A 20660-nucleotide genomic window follows, 5' to 3' on the forward strand; every position below is an offset into this window, starting at 1 on the left:
CAGAAGAATAATTTTTCAGTACACTTAAGCACTTCTGGCACACAGCAAGTGTCGTCTGCTTGTGTTACAACGTACTCCATTTTGACGAGAGCTCTGCTGTCAGAGTGGGTCTCAGTCTTTTCGCGAGCACTATGATTCGACTTTGTTGCCTTGTGGACTGCAAACGTAGCGGCTGGCAATATGTCAAGCTGTGACATCGTGTCCCTCTGCAAGGCAGCGTACGAGCGAACTGGCTGCTGCGCATCGGACTGCCGCTATTCGATCGGTGCCAGGATTTGCGCGTTTGTGGCCGTCACTTTACACCGGAAGATTACTAACGCAATAGCGTTTCGCGAGTCCGCTATTAAGGGCAAATGCAAGCGCAAGGGGACAGAGTCTGGCCGCTTAACTGTGCCGTATCGGGATGAGCCATGATATGAGCAGAAGGGCAAATGTGAATGGTCTGCACGGTGCAGCCACCTGGTGGCACAACGCTCAACCATACACAGTAGCAGCAACAAAATGTATTCTTCTTTGCTGCTGGTGTGTATTTTTCGCAGGAGTGTAATCATCAACACGTTGTTTTTATAAATGTTTAAAATGTTTTATGCTTGGTTAGAACATTATTAGCGCTTTGCTTGGCTGGTTAAGCGCTGCGCCAACAAGTGTATGGACCGTGCAGACCGATCAGGCCGCTCACGTACGTCTACGCTAAAGTTCCTTCATCAGCTTGAGTTTATGTCTCCAGTCATTTGCCGAAATGACCAGCTTGCCTGTGGTTACCGGAATACAAAACACGTTCGGCGCTACGACAGAATGCTCGCAACGCACGCTGCTTCGATAGCTCTCGCTTGGGGTCGACGGCCAAGCGGCTAGCGGAGAGGTCTCGCGCGGGCGGGCTCCAAAACAACCGGAAGTGGACGATGTGACGTCGCATCGTGACGCTGAACCAGTGAAAACGGAGCTTAGCCCCGCTCGCTCGGCGAACGAGTTGAGGAGGAAAAGCATGGCTAGGGAGGAGGGTAACTTCTAATCGCTTGTAGCTCCATTAATACGTAACGCTTCACTTAAACTGTGGTGCGAATGTTCTACTTAAGCTGTACCCTACGCGTCTGCAAAAGTTGTCCGAACCGTTTCAGGGGCCCTTTAGGAGAGATACAGAATCTCCAGGCTGAGCTGTGCGATGTGACTGCAACTGTAGCCGCGTTTACATGAATGCGACAACGTCGCATCGCATCGCATTTATAGCGCATCACATTCATTTAAACAGCAGTAATGCGCTAGGAAGGCGCATCGCATTAGTGCGCCAGGCGAGGGTAGATTTACGGGCGCGAGTCGACTCTCGCGGAGCATGTAAACGCAGGATCGTCGCATTAGGAATGATGGGAAGGAATTGGCCACCAACATGGCGGCGGTCCCGGCTGCCCGCTTCGAATTGAATTTGGCGTTGCTTTTGTAAAATGCACTTCGTTCGCAGCAAATGATTGTCTAAACGGCTTTCGCTTAGTCTCAGGCCGCTTCGACGACAGGGTATTATGGATAACCTTGTGGTGTTTTTGAGATCGCTTCTCGTTTCGAACGAGGCGAAGCCTAATGAAAGAAACATTCGAGATGTCAGCGCTACCTATCGCTATAGTCGGAAAATAGCCGCAACGACGACTAATGGCCTCCGAGATCTGAAGATCTCGCTGGCCAGCTAAAGCTGCTAAAAACGTGCGCTGCTTCGCGTCCGCTACACTATAGCGTATAGCGTACACTATAAGTTGCGTACACTAAACTAAAACTGTCTATTTCTCGGCACTCAACCACCAACGTGCACTCAGCCCACAACCGGAAACCAGTTGCACCGGAAGTCGGTTGCACTTCACTTATACGACACTATGTGGCGCTACGTTTTTGCGAGAGTTTTGCGAAACGAGAAGCGAAAGTAGGGTAGACCCTACAGGCGAAGTGGGGGGCAGGGAGCCAAAGCAAGCCGTCGTCAGCTCGCCGCCGGTGAAACGGCGTAGTTATAGTGAAGCTGCACAACGCGCCCCGAGTGAGGCGACGCTGCAGTCACAGGGGCGCCAGCGGGCACAAAGGGAGGGGCAGCAGGCACAGGCTGCAGTCGAACGGTTTGCAGGTAGAAGGGTCCTGGTGATAGGGGACTCCAATGTGGGGAGGGCCGAACAGGGCGTGATGGCGAGAGTGAAGGCGGACGGGCGAGTACAGGTTGAGGTGCAAGCGGGCAAGGGTATGGCGGAAGCAATGACCAAGGCGCGGGAAGTAGTTGGGGTCAGCACGGAGAGCGACAGCTTGGTCATTATGCATTCTGGGCTCAATGACGTGCTTAAGGGGAGAAGCCAGGACCTTGAGAGGCACATTGAGACTGGGCTGAGTATGCTTAGAGAGGCCTCCGGGAGGGTGCATGTGACCATATGCACTATCCCAGAGGTCCAGGGCCAGGCTTACCAGGTAGAAAGGAGGGTGGTTGAGGCCAATCGGGTCATTAGGAGCCTGAGCGGACGACTCGGGTACAGCGTGATGGAGGTAAACAGGGACGTGTACGGAACCGGCTTCCGGCCTTTTGTGCAGGATGGTATTCACTACAGTGGTGCCACTGGCAAACGGATAGGGGGCAGGATGGGTCGCCAGGCAACAGCTTTTTTAGGGGGACCCACAGCCCTGAAGGAAGCAGTGTAGGCGTGGACGATTCGAGGCAGGAGCCACAAACACGCGAACATCGGTACTGTAGGAGAGGTGACAGGAATAAGCGCAAGGGCCAAATTAAGTCAGACATAGGGTTCATTAACATGCAAGGTGGCAGAAATAGGCTAAAATGGGAGGAAATCGAAGAACAACTAAGGCAGGAGAACTTAATGGTTTATGGGTTTGTAGAGACATCTTAGGGACATGGAACAACCGCCCTGTAACCCTGATTATGCATGGGAATACTGCAACAGAGTGCAGGGTAGCAGAAAGGGTGGGGGAATTGGAGCATTCATTCATTCATAAAAATACAAATTGGCAAAGGGTCAAACAGGAATGCAAGGAGCATTTATGGCTAGAAGGAAAAGTAGCAGGGGCGAAAACACTTCTAGGCTTTGTATACCTTTGGACAGGATCAAATGCTAAAGAGGAAAACAAAAAAATGTTGGACTGTATAGCAGCGGACATCAATGAGCTGGGAAAAGGATGTGAAGTAATTGTATTAGGAGACATGAATGCGCATATTGAAGATATGGATGGGCACACAGACTCCACAGGTAACATGCTGCTGGATATGTGTGAGAGGCTTAACTTAGTTGTCTGTAACTCTACTGAAAAGTGTGACGGGACCATAACATGGGAGGTAGGAGGTCGACACTCGACAATAGATTATGCGTTAATGTCACATAGTATATATAGATTATGCGTTAATGTCACATAGGATGTACGATAGATTAGGAGCCATGATTATAGATGAACAGGGCTCCAGAAGTATAGGTAGCGACCACAAACGTATCAAGTTGAGTTTTAAGAGTGAAACTAAAACACGAACGACGCGCGAGGAAACGCCAGATGTGATTTTTTACTCAGAAGACGAAGTGGAAATAGCGGCCAAACAAATTGAAGAGGAAATATCAGAGGGTACTGAAACGGATTGGACTTACCCAAAGTTAATGAGACTATTTGAGCGTGAGCTAGGTAAGGCGCGAGTCAGGAAAACAAGGCAAGGGATACGAAAACTCAAGAGCTGGTGGGATGAAGAGGTTAAGAAGGCCATAAAAAAACGTCAGGAAGCCTCCAGGGAACACAGGTATTCCAAAAGTAAGGGAGAACCTGAAGCAGAAGTAGAGAGGAAATGGGTAAACTACATAAAATGCAAAAGGGAAGCATCTTTTTTGATCAACGAGAAAATCAAGACAAAAGGGTCCCAATGGCTGTCAAAAATAAGCAATAAAAAAGATAAACAGGCAGCTAGGAAATTCTGGCAACATCTGAACTCCTTGAGTAATAGGACAAGCCTAGAGCAGAGGTATATAGTAACAGCTCAAGGTACTCGGTTAGAAGGAGAGGGTGCAATGGAGCATATAGGAACTATGAGGAGGGAAAAATTTACAAAACAGACAAATGGTACATGCAGTACGTCGGAGAGGGATAGCCCGGTCAACCCACTGCTTTCACTTGGACAAAAAGAGTGGGAAAGGGCGGAGAAGAGGGTACCAAGTAGCACATCGGCAGGCCCCGATGGTATTCCAATTATGTTAATAAAGAAATTGGGCCCGAAATCTAAGAAAGCATTGAGGGAGGTGGTGAGCAAAATGCTAGTGGATGGTAAAGTACCTGACGAATGGAGGCTAAGTAGGATGAGAATGATATATAAGGGAAAGGGGGACAAAGCTGACATAAATAACTACCGGCCTATAACAGTGACGTCAGTGGTTTACAGGGTGGTTATGCAGATTATAAAGGACAGACTGCAGGCATGGGTAGAGAACGAGGGGGTACTTGGGGAGCTACAAAATGGGTTCCGGAAGCATAGGAGGCTAGAGGACAATCTGTTCTCGCTAACACAGTGCATTGAAATAGCTGAAAAGGAACACAGACCCCTACGGCTGGCTTTTTTGGACATCAAGGGAGCCTATGACAGTGTACTTCAAGAGGGCTTGTGGGGCATTCCGGAAACTTTAGGAGTGCAAGATGGAGTAACCAATTTCTTAAAAGATATCTATAAAGGTAACCGGGTGATTATACAATGGGAAAAGCAGGTTTCGGAGCCTGTAATGATTGGGGGGGGCTTAGGCAGGGGTGCCCATTGTCGCCTCTGCTGTTTATGCTGTACCTACAAGGTCTAGAGGCCAAAATACAGCAAAGCGGACTCGGCTTCAACCTATCATTTCTCAAGCAAGGAAAATTGATTGAACAGTCATTACCAGGACTGATGTACGCGGATGATATTGTATTAATGGCTGACAATGCAGAAGATCTGCAGGAATTAATGGACATATGTGGTACAGAAGGAGACAGATTAGGCTTGAAGTTTAGCAAAGAAAAATCAGCAGTCATGATTTTTAATGATAACAGCTGCGGCGAGCATAAGATACAGGAGGTCACGCTGGAGATAGTCGATAAATACAAGTACCTTGGGGTGTGGATAAATAATGGCATTGAGTATCTGACAGAGTACGAAAAATATCTAACGACTAAAGGTAACAGAAGTGCAGCGATTATGAAGAGTAGGGCACTGTGGAACTACAATAGGTACGAGGTAGTACGAGGGATATGGAAGGGGGTAATGGTACCAGGCCTGACTTTTGCCAATGCGGTTCTATGTATTAGAACAGAGACCCGGCAACAGTTGGAAATTAGGCAACGTGGGGTGGGTAGGCTCGCTCTGGGAGCACATGGCAAGACACCGAATCTTGGACTGCAGGGGGATCTGGGATGGTCTTCTTTCGAGGGCAGAGAGGCTAGTAGCAAGATAGCCTTTGAGGAGCGATTGAGAAAAATGGGGGAAATTCGGTGGGATAGGAAGGTTTTCAGTTACTTATACACGAGGAATGTTGACACGAGGTGGAGGAAGCGAACTAGAAAATTGACAAGCAAATACTTGGGCAGTAGCGGGGGAACAAGTAAGGAATCATCTGTCAAGAAAAAGGTTAAGGAGGCAGAGAGGGGTATGTGGAGTACAGAGATGCAAACCAAATCGGCATTGGAGACATACAGGACGTTTAAGCAAGAAATAGCCAAAGAAAATATTTACGATAACTCTAAGGGAAGCTCATTGTTGTTCGAAGCCAGGACAGGTGTACTGAGGACTAAAACGTACCGAGCCAGATACCAGGAGATAGATTTGGTATGCGAGGCGTGTAGAGAGGAGGAGGAAACGGCGGAACACCTGATACTTGCTTGTAAACAACTTCACCCTGCAGTTGAATCTAACGGGGAACTATTCAAAGCCTTGGGTTTTAAAGACAGTGAAAGAAGAATAGACTTTGAACAGGTAGAAATAACTAAACGGAGGCTAACTGATTGGTGGACAATATCAACGCAAAAGTAAAGGAGTAAATACATAGGTATGCATGCATATAGAACGATTAAAGGCTAGGTGGCGCGCGTCGCCGCCGCCCGATTCAAAGGGTTGAGCCACAATCATCCATCCATCCATCCATCCAGTTAAGGCGCTACATGTAAACGGCGTCGCATCACCTTTCCCAAATGCGCTTGGAAATGCGATGCGCCAATGTCGCATTCATGTAAACGGGGCTTGTGGACCTTACGCTCTGTTTGCTCTACACGATGGACAGACGCTGGCTGTTGCTCTTGCCCATCTCGACACTCTGCCGTTATGTGAACACTTATACTTGGCGAGAGTGTTAATTTAGTATCCGGGACATCCAGACCTTACATTATTTTTTTATAAGGAACACGAACGTGCACTGTAGGCTACATCTAGACCCGCTGGTCGTCTGCCTAACCTTCTTTCCTGTGCCCTCATTGTTATCTATTACGCTCGTATTTACTTAATTTCCTTCAGCACAGAATAAGTGGCTACAAATGAATGCATCTGAGGCCGACTCCTTTGCCCGAGTCACACGAAATGCCTCACAAAATGCCTGCCAGATAAACAAAACTTTCTACAAGACAACGTGGAAATGCATTTTCTTCGGTACGACCTACGCCAATCCCCGACCAGATTAAGGAGTGAAGGATTAAAGATTAATGATTAAGACCAGGATTAACGGCTGCTAACTCTTACAAGCTAGATGAAATTCCTGCAGAGCTGTTTTTCTCACCGGTGAGCTTGCCGAAGGCGACAGCACCAGACTGGCCGGGAGGCGCCGGCGGGAGCACCAGAAGCTGCACCATGACGCTGTCACCTAACTTTAAAAGCGGGAAACGGCTGTCAGTGGTACTGCGGCGCCGTAGTCTCCTTAGACTTCGTCTGTTCAGAACAGCTATGGATCACAGAATGCCGCGCGTCTTTACCGAAGCTAGCCTGTTATGCATCATGTCACAACAGCGATCATAACACGCTCCACTACATCACAAACTTCAAAACGCGACCATAGAATACGCGACCACACAGACCACGCTTTCTCATGCACGCTAGCCAGACAGTCTGGCCGCCGACGATTTAAGAACTGGATCGAGTTGCCTTGAAACGGCACAAATTTGTACAATAAATATTCATTATCTTTCACAAAAAAATATTTTCTGTATGTTTTTTATATTTACACGGTATAGTATTGTAGTATTTCCAATTATTTCTTAGTTAACATGTGCTTTGTTAGTGCTACATTGCCGCATTGCGGTCTAAACGAATCCAAGACGAGCACGATATACGACATCGTCTGCCTGTTCCTCCGTGCATGCGACGTTCATATCTCGAATGAAAACACGCAGGCAGGATTTGACAGCTTGCGTGGAAAGCTGAGAACGTGCCGTGTGGTGCTTGACTTAAACGTAATGGACGTTTCAGTAACGCGTCGCGCCACAGAGATTGCTAGCTGCCGCTCAGCCTCCGCGCACTGAACTGACCACGCGCATCGGCGGCGTTGAGCCGGGAGAGCCGAAACCATGAAGAGTCGCTTCAGCACCGTCGACATCCTCGCCATGGTCGCCGAGCTGCAGAAGAGGGTCGTCGGCATGCGAGTCGTACAGGTGTACGACGTCGACACTAAGACGTACTTGTTTAAACTGAGCCGACAGGAAGAGAAAGCCGTTCTGCTCATCGAGTCCGGCGTGCGACTGCACACCACGGAGTTCGCCTGGCCCAAAAACCAGAGCCCGTCGGGATTCGCCATGAAGCTGAGGAAGCACCTAAAGAACAAGCGCATCGAGCGGCTGGCACAGCTGGGCGCCGACCGCGTCGTCGACTTTCAGTTCGGCACGGGCGAAGCGGCCTACCACGTCATTCTCGAGCTGTACGACCGGGGCAACGTGGTGCTCACCGACGGCGACTACCTCATCCTGAACATCCTGAGGCCCCGTGCACTGGGCAAGGACGAAGACGTCAAGCTCGTGGTGCGCGAGAGGTACCCGGTGGACGGGGCGCTCGCCGAGCCCCCCTCGCTAATCGCCGAGCAGCTGTCGGCGATGCTGGCGCAGGCGGCCCCGGGAGACACGCTTCGCAAGCTGCTCACGCCGAGGTACGGGAAGCGAGCGCTCGTTCGGCGGTAGTCTCGGAGAGCTTATAGCGAGAAGGCCCGCTCGTTGCACTAGCGACACTGATCGGATTAGCGCCGCAAATGACGTACGAGAATGGTGAGCAGCGCGAAAAGCTGTGGTAGTCGCACACGATAACGGAGTAGTGGTGCTACGTAAGGAGCAAGATACAAAGAAGCGCAGTCGAAGAAAGCTTCCCCTAGCTATTACATTCCACAAGAGGTGGCAGATAGGATTCACGTGCCACGGCTGTCAGGTGTCGTGCGCAGCGGGCAGCAATGTGCATGGGCGCATCACCGTATTACTCTGTCCATGCACAGCATCGAGTAGTTGCAAGCGTAACGCACAATGTTGAAAAAATCTGCATAGACAATGGCTGCAGTTGCCAGTACGTTTATTCCACAATGCTTGTAAAACTGTGTGTAAAAAGTGCAGCTTATCCTCTTGTTTTAGTGTCTTGGCATGTGCACAAGGAAATTCAATTACCGCAAAGTGGGACGTTAGTGTGAACATGTAAAGTTTTGTGATGTGCTTCATGGTCGTGTTGGTGGGTATGGCACAAATCGACAGCGATAGGCAGGAAGATGACACACTTGTACTCATAGCTGTAGTGTTTAGGATGAATGCTTGAAAGCATGCTCATTTGACAACCAAAACAAATGCTTATGTACATGGAAAGCTTACAAAAAATAAGCCTTCGCACATAAGCATTCGTTTGCCAGTCTGAGCAACTGATTCATCATCGACAGCTAAGCTGTATAAGCAATTGAAATGTATTTAACTGAGCTCGTTGGTTCGTAGCTCAGACAAATTCTGAACAGCTGAACTGAAGAAAACAAAAAGGACTAAGCAACACAGACAAGGATAGTGCTGTAGTAACAACTGAATTTATTTTGCATTCGCAGCTTCATAGTGCGCGCGTAAAAAGGAAAATACGGGTACAAAGTGTCGGCACTGCATATAAGCCACATAAAGGGAGACAATAGGCGATTGCATGTCGCCTGACAAGATATATGTTTTCTTTAGTCGTCAAAGGTATTGAGGGCTTGCTATGCATATGCTCCCGTCCTTAGATATTTCAATGGCCTGAAGGATTTCCCTTTTTTTTTTCTTGCTGCCACTTTTCGTTGAAATGCTAACTCAATTAAGATGGGCTTGGCATGCTAATTTTCTGCAATGGACTGCCAGGTTTCCACAGGTTGCTGTTGTCTAGAGTGAGGCTGCATGTTCTATGGTCCACTCATTGAGGCATCATGCCCAATGCAGGCACGGCCGTATGATAAGGGGATGCAATACACGACAACTTGCTGGCACTGTGCATATCTTTTTTTTTCCCCCAGATTTCTACTTCCTTGTTGGCATTCACACGTCTGAACATGGTTAATGGCATGTTTGGAGGTGAAAATACAGTTTTGAAGTCCCGTCTGTTAGCAATCTTTTTAAGCCTTTGACTTGCTCCGTGAAAATACGGAACGATGACAGGTGGCCTTGCTTCGTCTTCATCTGTCAAGTCTTGATGGGGTTCTTGTGTTTCAGCATCTGGAGCATCGTCTCACATATAGCAACTAAAATCTCTTGGGGGGGGTAACCCACATTGTGGAGCACGATCTTGCAGTCAATGATAAAACTGCAAAAGCATAGGAGGAGGGGAGCATGTGCATAAGTGCGCCCTCGATAGTTTTGACCAAAGAAAAAGATATCTTGATGGCAGGTGGCTGGAATCGCTATCATCTCCTGTTACATTGTCAATACGAGGCATGAACACTATGTATTTGTCTTTTGCTTTTTGCACATGCACTACTATATATGCAGCCACAAGCATGAAAATTAATTCACTTGTTAGTACAGTGATGTTCTCACCTGTCTTCGTTAGTCCTTTGTTTTTTCAGTTCAGCTGTTCAAAACTCGGCATGTAAGCGAGTTCTCAATCCCTTGGGCAGTACTAGGCGCCTATTTGTCCTTGGTGGTGATTCACCAGTGACTGCCGCTTCGAGGCTTCCACGCAGACGGTGTTGCTGGCTGCTTTTTACCACCACCGCAGCTGTGCAAACTTCTAGATGACCCCCAACATGGTGCCTGTAAGAGAAGACACGAGACTAAAAAAATTATGGATGATTAGCTGAAAGAAATGCTCAGTGAAGCTTTTATCTATTCGTGTGAGGTGCGCATGAGGTAACCTTTATATTATAGTCATTGATAATTATGTTCCAGTGCAGAAGTTCAAGACTGTGATGCATATTGCATTGCTTATCTACACCAAGCATGGTGCCACATTCCAGCCTTCACAACATGAAAACAGTTGTAAAACTCCTCCTAACAGTTTCGCTGTAAAACTAACAGCAAATTTATTGTACTTACTGGAGCACTTGCATGTCAAGAGAGATGTGCTGAGACTTCGCCATAAATAGCACTGTGCATTTAATCAGCACATGCAAGATGGTGTCTTACTTTAAGAGCATTTGAACAGAATGCATAGAAAGCTTGTGTTGCACACTGAATGTTGTAAAGTCCCATCCTAGACGTGCGCTGCTGCAGGGATTTTTCAAAAAGAGTTTATTTAGAGATGGGGCAAATTAAATGTTGCGAGGCAAAGGTGCAAATAGGTGAAGTACTCTCCCTGGTGTAGGTGTTCCCTTTTATTGTCTTATGCTAAAGGCCAATGTTGCCATGCGTTGAAATTAGGCTAAATTGCCATCCCTAATAAAGTGTTAAATCTCTCTTTCGTTTTGTTGACCAGCAGCCACAAGCGACACTCCTCCTCTACCTTGTTCTATGTTGGAGCCAGAAGAACGGCTTATGTTGCTGGCCCCACCTTCGTGTAAAGCTGTCACTCATTTTTTTGTGGTCAGAGGTTGGACTCTGTGCTGACGCACGGGGCAAATGCACTCACCTGCCCAAGTTGCAGTGTGTATTCGTTACCAAATGCAAACTGTTCTAGCTCTTGGAGATGCCCTTGCTGTCCACTTATCGCTCCGCTTCAGGTGTATTTGTTAACAGCTCCATTCTCTACAGACCAACGCAATGAAACAAGCTATGTCTAAATATTCGCACCCAAGAAATATACAACGTCCAGTGCACCATTTGTTTAATTAAGCAAATGGTGTCTTGGAGGGCTTGGCTATTTGTTTACATAGACAATCATTGTCAATGGCATCTGCTCAAGTTTTTTCTTTTATTCTTTCGTTTTTTTCAGTCTCTTTTTTTCTTGTGCAGTGTACTTCTGGCAATGGTTTCGTGTGCCGTGCATTTTTCATAAATCGCCACGTTGCTTCTGGCTACTCATGTGAGCTCTCACGTGGTAGGCGAGTTTTTTTGCAAGCACTCAGGGGCTGCCTGCTCTGAGAGTAAGGGCACATGGGCTTTCGTTAGAATTTTTAGCCGCTCTTGAATTGTACATTCGCCTGGCCTTATCATGTCCTTATCAAATGATCTATGTGTTGGGCTTGTTTGTTTGCAATAGCTAAAACTTGTGAACGACTGTTTTAGCTGTTTACTCTGTTGAGTGTATGTTGTCATAAGTTTCTTCTCTTTGAATAGAGTTAAACCTCATGAATTTTGGAGAATGATGATGCATCATTATTGAAATGGCCGCATTTATGGGGAAATAAAGCATAGCCGTTGCCAGTAAATTCACGACTTCCTAGTCCTCCCCTGATAGACAGTGTCAGTAAGGATGTGTATTTTACTGGCGCAGCTTTAAGAGGTAATTGTGAGGGAATGACGCATGACCTGTGAGTCTGGACATTTTTATTGTCAGCGAGATCTTCAGTTACTAGAAATTGAATTTGTAGGGGAGGCAGCAATGCAGCTGGTGCACAGGAAATTCGAATACGACAAAAGTAGAAGACTTATAACAGACTCTCTGCCCATCAGCATCACTTCAGCCCTCATCTTGTGTCCTGTGGTTATTGTTTCTTTGGACAACAGAAAATGTTTCCAGGAGGCTGAGATCCCCGAATGTTGTTGGTGGAAGCAATAAAGAAGCGGTGTAATATTGGCTCATGCTCATAGCTCAGGCAGACTTCTCTTTTCCCACTAAAATATGGAATTTCACAAATCTGTTTATGAAAGCCACAATACCAAAAAAATTTTTTGTGGACAGATGAAGCGTCATTTGTGAGCCTATATAGAATAATTGTCCGAACATAGTATCTTTGAGTTGGTCATTAGTTTTTAAATTGCTCTCATAAATACAAATAGACAATCGCACATCGAGGCACAAAATCTGAAGATTACTGCTAGCAAAGGCTGTGTAAGCGGTACTGAATATTTCACAAATAAAAGCAGCAGGCACACCTGACAATTCTGGCATAATCTGCAGCTCTTTTGCCTCAAGATCTTAGATATGTGGCATTTTCATGCCAGTTGCAGTTAATATAATTCTTGAACACATTACTTGCTTCTTTTATCCAGCTTAGTGAGACAAAAACAGAGAATAAATACAGAATTATGAAACAGTGGCACTATCTCTCGTTAAGGCAAAACACTGCACACACTTTATTTTGCCATTTGGACCAGTGTGATGTAATACACTCTGCAGTAGGAATACATTGTGGAAGGCAGAAAAATTATGGGGAAAGGAAGGGACCACGTGCCTGTGTTCCAACAGCGAAGCTTGGCTAAAAGGACGGAGTGGTGGTCTGAAGGGAGGGCATTGGGCGAGCTTTCGCTGCTGCGTTAGAGTGCATTTTTGCCCGATAGGTCACCGTACTGGTCGTGACCATGTCCCTGCACTAAGTACATGTACGATGAATGGGCATGGCCTGTGACAATGGTGGATGTCTGCAAATTTGTGGCATCATGGAAACTCTTGTGTTGCTGTTGGGAGTCAGTGCAGATGTTGATCGCAATAGACTGCTCAGCATATTGGCAGCTTTGATTGTACTACCTGCAGCTCAAGTAGTAAGGTCTCTGGATTATTTATGAATTGCTAATGACAGGACTAGGAGGCTAGCCTTCATCGCTATTGGGTATGCAGGGCAAATATAGTTTTAATAAACTAACCACATTATTCTTTACAAACTCCAGGGCAACAGTAGTTCACAGGGTCCCATGCTGTGGCTGCATATTCTTTGGTTTTGTTATGGTTTTAACAGAATGAGGGCAGCAGAAAAGTTGGGACAAAAGTAGGATGACATGTGGTTAACAGGGTGTCTACCAACCGGGAATTCTCAGGGATTTTTAGTGGTCTGGAAAAACTCAGGGAAAACTCAGGGAATTTGTGCCTCTATCAGGGAAAATTAGCTGTAATTTTATTGAAATGTCGAAACTCCCGGTTATGCTGGCTCGAGTAACAGACAGGAATTGTAACGAATCATGTTTGACGCCCTGTTGTCGGCTGGAGGAGTTGCCAGTGTACAGTGAACGACCGACTTTCCTGATTCCCGTTAAGTTAGACGGCTTCGTGGCACCACCACGTACCTCATAGAGTCAACGCATCAGAACGTGTGAAATTTCGGACGCAAGACCTCTTTGCTGTCCGATTTTCTGGACGTTCTGCATGACCGCAGGTCCGAAACCGCATTAATCAAAGCCACCACCGTTGCAAATCATATTGACCGCAAAAAAGACAGGGACAGAGGAAGAAAACACATAAACAGCACGGGCGGTAACTTTCAACTGTTTTATTCATAGCAGCCAGTGGGCATATATAGGCAAAAAGAACATGCGCAGATCGCAGCAAACAAGAATGCACATCAGCTTAGCGTGGCAACTAATTATCAAAAAAATCTATTTCCGCTTGAAACAACCTAATGGAGGTATCGCTAACACAATCTTGGCCTTTCTTTTTTATGTGGTAAGCCTCCATCAGTTCACGTGCAGTCTGGTCATGGCTTCTCCCTAGAATCCTTATCTCCTCAAAAAGAGGTGCACAGCGACAGGCATTGCAGTGCGCAGGTAAGTGCGCCAATTCATCTTTCGTTAACTTTTGTTCATGCTCCCTGGCTCGATCATTTATGCACCGTCCAGTCTGCCCTATGTAGGACTTGCCACACGCCAGGGGGATTTCATACACAACTCCTACATTGCATTTGGCATACGGCTTGGTGTGGTTCTTACCACAACCTTGCCTTCCTTAGGATCACGGGAGGTGCGGGGGCAGAGCCGTGCCAGCTTAAAAGGGGCTGAAAAGACAAGGGGGACCCTGACTCGATGGTAACGCCAGTGGTGGAAACCCTCCTGCAGAAGGTAAAAGGATCTAGGGGCAAAGCAAGGGTGAGGACGACTTCTATGGCCATAAGACCTGAAGTAGTACCGTATATTCACAGGGTCGCTCACAACCTAAGGAAGGTGGCAGGCAGGTTTGGAGTCCCCCTTGTCTTTTCAGCCCCTTTTAAGCTGGCGCGGCTCTGCCCCCGCACCTCCCGTGATCCTAAAGGAAGGCAAGGTTGTGGTAAGAACCACACCAAGCCGTATGCCAAATGCAATGTAGGAGTTGTGTATGAAATCCCCCTGGCGTGTGGCAAGTCCTACATAGGGCAGACTGGACGGTGCCTAAATGATCGAGCCAGGGAGCATGAACAAAAGTTAACGAAAGATGAATTGGCGCACTTACCTGCGCACTGCAATGCCTGTCGCTGTGCACCTCTTTTTGAGGAGATAAAGATTCTGGGGAGAAGCCATGACCAGACTGCACGTGAACTGATGGAGGCTTACCACATAAAAAAGAAAGGCCAAGATTGTGTTAGCGATACCTCCATTAGGTTGTTTCAAGCGGAAATAGATTTTTTTGATAATTGGTTGCCACGCTAAGCTGATGTGCATTCTTGTTTGCTGCGATCTGCGCATGTTCTTTTTGCCTATATATGCCCACTGGCTGCTATGAATAAAACAGTTGAAAGTTACCGCCCGTGCTGTCTATGTGTTTTCTTCCTCTGTCCCCGTCTTTTTTGCGGTCAATATGATTTGCAGTAAATACCAACTAGGCCAAACTGAAGTTCTTCTGCACCACCGTTGCCATTTTGATTGCCTTGCCGCCTCGAACCGGCGCTATCGCATGCAGATCCGCTGGCAGCCACAGCCACCACTGCGGCAACGCTACGCCTAGCTGCTTCGACGTTCGCTATGAAGCTTCTTGCCGTTCGGTGCCGTGTTTCTTCATTTCTCCGCTGTCGGCAATAATTTTGGCTTTGAAGCTCGGAAAGCACGGTGCATTCCATAATGCTGGTTTCTGAAAGTTAGTTTCGCCTCAGTACAGTTCTTTAATGCGGCAAAGCACTGGCAAAAGTACTACGGTGAAGCTTAACAAGCGTAGGAAGGGTCAATTGTCACGGGACACAGTATGTATTCCTTAACTTTACACGCGTGCACCCGCCCTCTTCTGTCACAGTAGGAGCACCGCTATGCCCAATAAGTGTACTGACAGGCATTGAGAGCTTTTCCAGACGTGCCTGTGTCGATTTGAGCCCTTAAGAGCAGTAAAAGACGTGTATTTATTTTTTCGGACTGCCTTATTTACTGCCTGATTTTTTGGAAGTTTTCGCGGCGCCTAGGGGGTCCGGAAAATTAGACGTTCACTGTAAACTGACCAAGAGTATGCTTCAAATGGTCCGTAGTGCAAACGCGCAAAAAGAGGAACACGAGAACAGAAAGGACCGACGCAGTGAAGAATGAACGGGGAACGAAGTATGCGAGCGCTTCATTTGAAGGAGCCTAAGCTCAAAAAACACTCTTGGCTGACACCGAGATGCAGGCGTCCCTCATACAAACCAAAATAAACTCTTTAAAGCAGTGAAACACAAAACTGAGGCGTCGTGCGCGGGCTGAGAGTATGTCAGGACAATTGAGGTTGACTTACGAGCTGTTGAGAGAGACTCTCAATTGTGACAAAATTCCGACCTCATACCACTGAGCTTGCTATCAGTTGGTATAAACAGCTCATACTCGAAAATATTTGCTTCTGAATGCATCTCCTTTTTATTTGTATTTGAAAATGTCTGACTCAATTTGGAATTTCTTTCGAAGACATTTTATTTGCTGTGCATTTTACTAACCCCTCCTTTCTATTCTTCTTTTGAATAACATAAACACTACTCCTTAGTATTCAAATTGAATTAAGTCGGTTCTTTTAAAAAAATTTTTTCATAGGCTTACTAAAGAGTGACAGCATCGGACGATAATGGTTCCAGCCCGTTTTGACCTACAGCATAGTTCTGCATCACTCAGGGAATTTCGCAATGGCACTCAGGGAAAACCTGGAAAACTCAGGGAATTTGGAAATGTCAACTTGGTTTGACACCCTGGGTTAGCATTATTAACAATCCATTCATTGTTGGTCGCCTAATTTATGTTGTGTGCAATTTGAAGACTGAAGCAGTTGGGAAAAGTGACAAGTTCTAAAACAGGCTAAATGTTCGTATTTCAGGAAACATGCACAACCGTGGCCTTGCTGCTATTTGGCTCCACTAATTGTTGTTTAGGTCAAGATACAGCAGTAGTGTCAGACTCAAGAGTGCTAAGCTCATCATTGTTATTGTTTTAAAAAAATATTATGCAATCACCAGCAAATAGAAGCCTAGGAAGAAACTCGTTGACATGTATCAGGAACAAGATGGTCTTAAGGTAGACCCCCTGTTGAGTACCGGAAATGTGCGTTAGCAAGGGTTAGAAATCGCAACTGTCAGCAATAGTAAATTGCTTATGCTTAACATTCCTTCCACCTTAATGGGCTCAGGTTATGGCAACTTAGTTTATGGAACAGCAGCTTGTGCCTTTCATATCCCCATTGTTGCCTTTAGATGTTAAGCCCTGTGAATCAAGTAGATGCCTATGACACACCTTGTTAGCCACTTCCGAAAAACCTGAAAATATGTAGTCTGCGCAGTATAATTAATTATGCAGCGCAACAAGTGAAAGAAAAGGGTTATACATATTGTGCAGAAGCCACCGTCATGCTTTGCCGATGTGAAAAAAAGAACTGCCTTCAAGAAGGCAATTAAATTCATGAATTTAAAATGTGTTAGTAAGGATAATAGGGCAGTAATTTAAAACATTTATTACGTGATTTACGCAGTGAAATTGGAAAGAAGGTGAGATGTGTCAAGGGGTCAAGGGATTAGTGGAAAAGTTTAGTAGCAGAAGTACTTCTTGCCGATTTAGTATTGATAGAATCATAATCAAAAGAGTTTCTATATTCCAGTGAATTACTTATCAACACCTTTTAGATGGCACTTCAAGCACAGTGCACCAAAGTTGCATTATGGACACAACACCTTCCTTCTGTGGCCACTTACAGGTTTCTGTGAGATTCTCTAGCTTTCTAATATGCAACTTTCAGGTTGTTTTCTTTTTCTGTGTGTTCATCATTGCACACCATTCTTCAGAAACCATTACCTCAGTTGATTCCTTTTTTTTCTCCCAGGACTCTGTATGGTCCAGCCCTTCTTGAACATGTGTTGTTGGGCCATGGCCTCTCTTGTGGAGCCAAGATCAGCACACTTCCAGCTGAAGGTCTCACTGAAAAAGTCCTCGAATGCTTGCATGATGCAGATGCCATCATGGCACGGGCAAAGGCCGAGTCATGCAAGGGTTACATTGTTCAGCGGATCGAGCAACGCATCCAGCCAGCTGAGGATGGAAGCACTGAAATCGCGACTTACCAGGAGTTCCACCCATTCCTCTGGCGCCAGCATGACGGCTCTGCTGGAACGGGCACCACTTCCACGATTGAGCTACCATCGTTCAGCACTGCAGTCGACCAGTTCTTCTCCAGCGTCGAAATGCAGAAGATCACCCTCCGTGCCCACCAACGTGAAAAAGAGGCACTTAAAAAACTGGAGAACATCCGCACGGACCACGAAAAGAGAATTCAGGCCCTTCAAGAGGTGCAACAAGTGGACGTGCGGAAGGCTGAACTAATTGAGGTGAACTTGGACCTGGTGGAACGTGCCCTGTGTGTTGTGCGCAGTGCTCTCGCTAATCAGATTGGCTGGGCAGAGATCACGGAGTTGCTCAAAGAAGGTCAGGAGCAAGGTGACCCCATGGCTCGTTCCATCCGTAAGCTCAAGCTCGAGACAAACCACTTCGAGATGCTCCTTAGGGACCCGTACGATGAAGCCGAGGAAGCCTTGGTCGACATTGACATCGACCTGTCTGCATACGCAAATGCACGCAAGTACTATGATCAAAAAAAGCACGCAGCGGGAAAGCAGCAGAAGACGATAGAGTCGTCCGCAAAGGCTTACAAGTCGGCTGAAAAGAAGACACGCGAGGCACTCAAGCAAGTAGCACTGACCACCAACATTGCAAAAGCACGAAAGGCATTTTGGTTTGAGAAGTTCTTCTGGTTCGTCAGCTCGGAGGACTACTTGGTCGTTGGAGGTCGTGATGCGCAGCAGAATGAGGCCATTGTGAAAAAGTATTTGCGCCCTGGTGACATTTATGTGCACGCAGACCTCCATGGTGCTAGCAGCATCGTCATCAAGAATCCAACAGGGGCGCCTGTGCCACCCAAGACCCTGAATGAGGCTGGAACCATGGCCATCTGCTATAGTGCGGCCTGGGATGCCAAGGTGGTCACTAGTGCGTGGTGGGTACATCACCACCAGGTGTCTAAGACAGCACCGACAGGGCAGTACTTGACTCCAGGAGCCTTCATGATTCGTGGCAAGAAGAACTATCTGCCCCCTTCCTATCTCATCATGGGCTTTGGCTTCTTGTACAAGCTGGATGAAGAGAGTATCGAGCGGCACCGAGGAGAGCGCAAGGTGCGCGTGGCTGAGGACGAGGCGGAGGCCAGCACAGAACCACCAGAAGAAGGACCCGAGTTGGAAATGTCCGAAGAGTCAGACTCTGAGAAGGGCAGTGTCAAGGGTGACGGCGATGCAGACAGTACGAAAGGTGACGCCGAACTGTTCCCTGACACAGTAGTAAAGCTTCCTCACGAGTTGGAGGCAGCAACGAATGAGCATGATGACCAAGATACAGCTGAGGAGATTGTATATTCACAGCCAGTGAAAGGGTTACATGTAAGTCGCAAACCGCAAGCCAGGCCAAAGTCTGAGCCGCCTCCAAAAGAAGTGCCACCTGCTACAAACACTGAAAAGGTGGTAAAGCCTAAGAGAGGAACACATGGCAAGTTGAAGAAGATCAAAGAAAAGTACAAGGACCAGGATGAGGATGAGCGTCGCCTGCGCATGGAAATCCTGGCATCTGCAGGTGCTCCAAAAGAGACGAAGAGTCGCAAGCAGAAAAAAGGCAAGAAGGAACCTGGTCAGGCAGCCCCCAGCAAGGGGAAGCAGCCAAAGGCACAGCCCAAGCCATCGGCAAAGCCAGAACAAGTACCTGGTGCGGTAGAAACAAATGACGCCGATGAGGTAGCAGCAGATAATGAGCCAGGGTCAAAACAGGAAGAGGTCAAACAGAAAGCGGGCAGCAACAAAGTTGCACCACCAGTAGAGGACGAGGATTTGCAGGCTGATCCAGAAGAGGATGAAGATGAAGATAACATTGGTGATGAACAGCAGAGGCTTCTGGCTTCACTGACAGGTTGCCCAGTGGCTGAAGATGGTCTCTTATTTGCCGTGCCTGTGTGCGCGCCCTATGCAGCCATTCAGAACTACAAGCACAAAGTGAAAGTGACGCCTGGCACGGGACGGAGGGGAAAGGCAGCCAAGACAGCACTGTCGGTCTTCCTGCTGGACAAGAACACCAGTCCACGGGAGCGGGACCTTCTGCGCGTGACCAAGGACCAAGACATTTCTCGAAACATCCCTGGCAAAGTCAAACTCTCAGCACCGCACTTGCAGAAACGAAAGTGACCTTGTGTTTAGCTGCAGAAATGCTTGACAGTGCAACCTGTGTACAGATGCAAAAGTGGAGCGTCTTCTTCATTGCCAAGCTTGTTGTTTGGGGCAATTGTGCAGAGTGAGGTGTGGAACGGAACACTAGGATGAAACAATGGCTTTGTGTTCAGAATAAACATGTTAAGTTAAACCAACCTGGTAGTATATCGCCTTTATGATTGTGGAATTGTTCTTTAGAGTTGCTGTTTCAGCAAGGGAAAAGCACTCTGTTCAGGTGACCTCCTTTACATACCTTGTGTTGCCAATAGCACGGCTGTGCAGTGGCAACATTGGCTTCTGCTGTAATCTGCCCCATTTATATATTTGTGCAATTCTGTGGCTGGTACAATTAGCAAGAAATAATGTCTGCATTTCAGACTTGCAGAGTAGTTTGCACTAAGACCTCAGAAGATGCATTAAGGGTAATGCTAGCATTACTTCTGATGTTGCTGTGCCCAGCATGAAAGCTATTGCCATGTTGAGGTTGTGTAAAGAAGCTACATTGTAGGACGTAAAAATACACACGGCATGCTTACCAGTTGTAGTAACGCACAAAATCTGTTTTAGCATTGTGTGTTTCATTGCAGCATGATAAACCATCGTCATACTGAGTGCATGGGATTTCTTGCACGAGCACTTTAAACACCATGGTTCGTGGATAAGAAACAACCTGCTCATTTTCAAAAATGCCATTCAAGACATTCCTGGTCATTGCACCTTTTTTCTGGAATGTTAGCTCAGTCACTGCCAAATACGTTATTCTATTTT

General features: G+C 46.9%; 2 protein-coding genes across 2 annotated transcripts in view; one reads left to right on the forward strand and one right to left on the reverse strand.

Moving 5' to 3' along the window:
- LOC135898298 (dnaJ homolog subfamily C member 2) overlaps positions 1-7078 on the reverse strand; it is a 139531-nt gene extending 132453 nt beyond the window's left edge. Inside the window, exon 1 of the mRNA XM_065427170.1 lies at positions 6738-7078. Coding sequence (XP_065283242.1) covers positions 6738-6810 — 73 coding nt within the window. The 5' untranslated portion in view covers positions 6811-7078. The remainder of the gene's footprint in view (positions 1-6737) is intronic.
- A 152-nt stretch (positions 7079-7230) lies between these two features.
- Clbn (Nuclear export mediator factor NEMF homolog Clbn) lies at positions 7231-20047 on the forward strand. Its single transcript, XM_065427169.1, has 2 exons — positions 7231-8093; positions 17471-20047. Exons 1-2 carry the CDS (start codon positions 7522-7524, stop codon positions 19866-19868), a joined length of 2970 nt encoding a protein of 989 aa, XP_065283241.1. The 5' UTR covers positions 7231-7521; the 3' UTR covers positions 19869-20047.
- Positions 20048-20660: the final 613 nt, after the last annotated feature.

The sequence above is a fragment of the Dermacentor albipictus genome, chromosome 5 (genome assembly GCF_038994185.2).
Source record: "Dermacentor albipictus isolate Rhodes 1998 colony chromosome 5, USDA_Dalb.pri_finalv2, whole genome shotgun sequence".
Classification (NCBI taxonomy): domain Eukaryota; kingdom Metazoa; phylum Arthropoda; class Arachnida; order Ixodida; family Ixodidae; genus Dermacentor; species Dermacentor albipictus.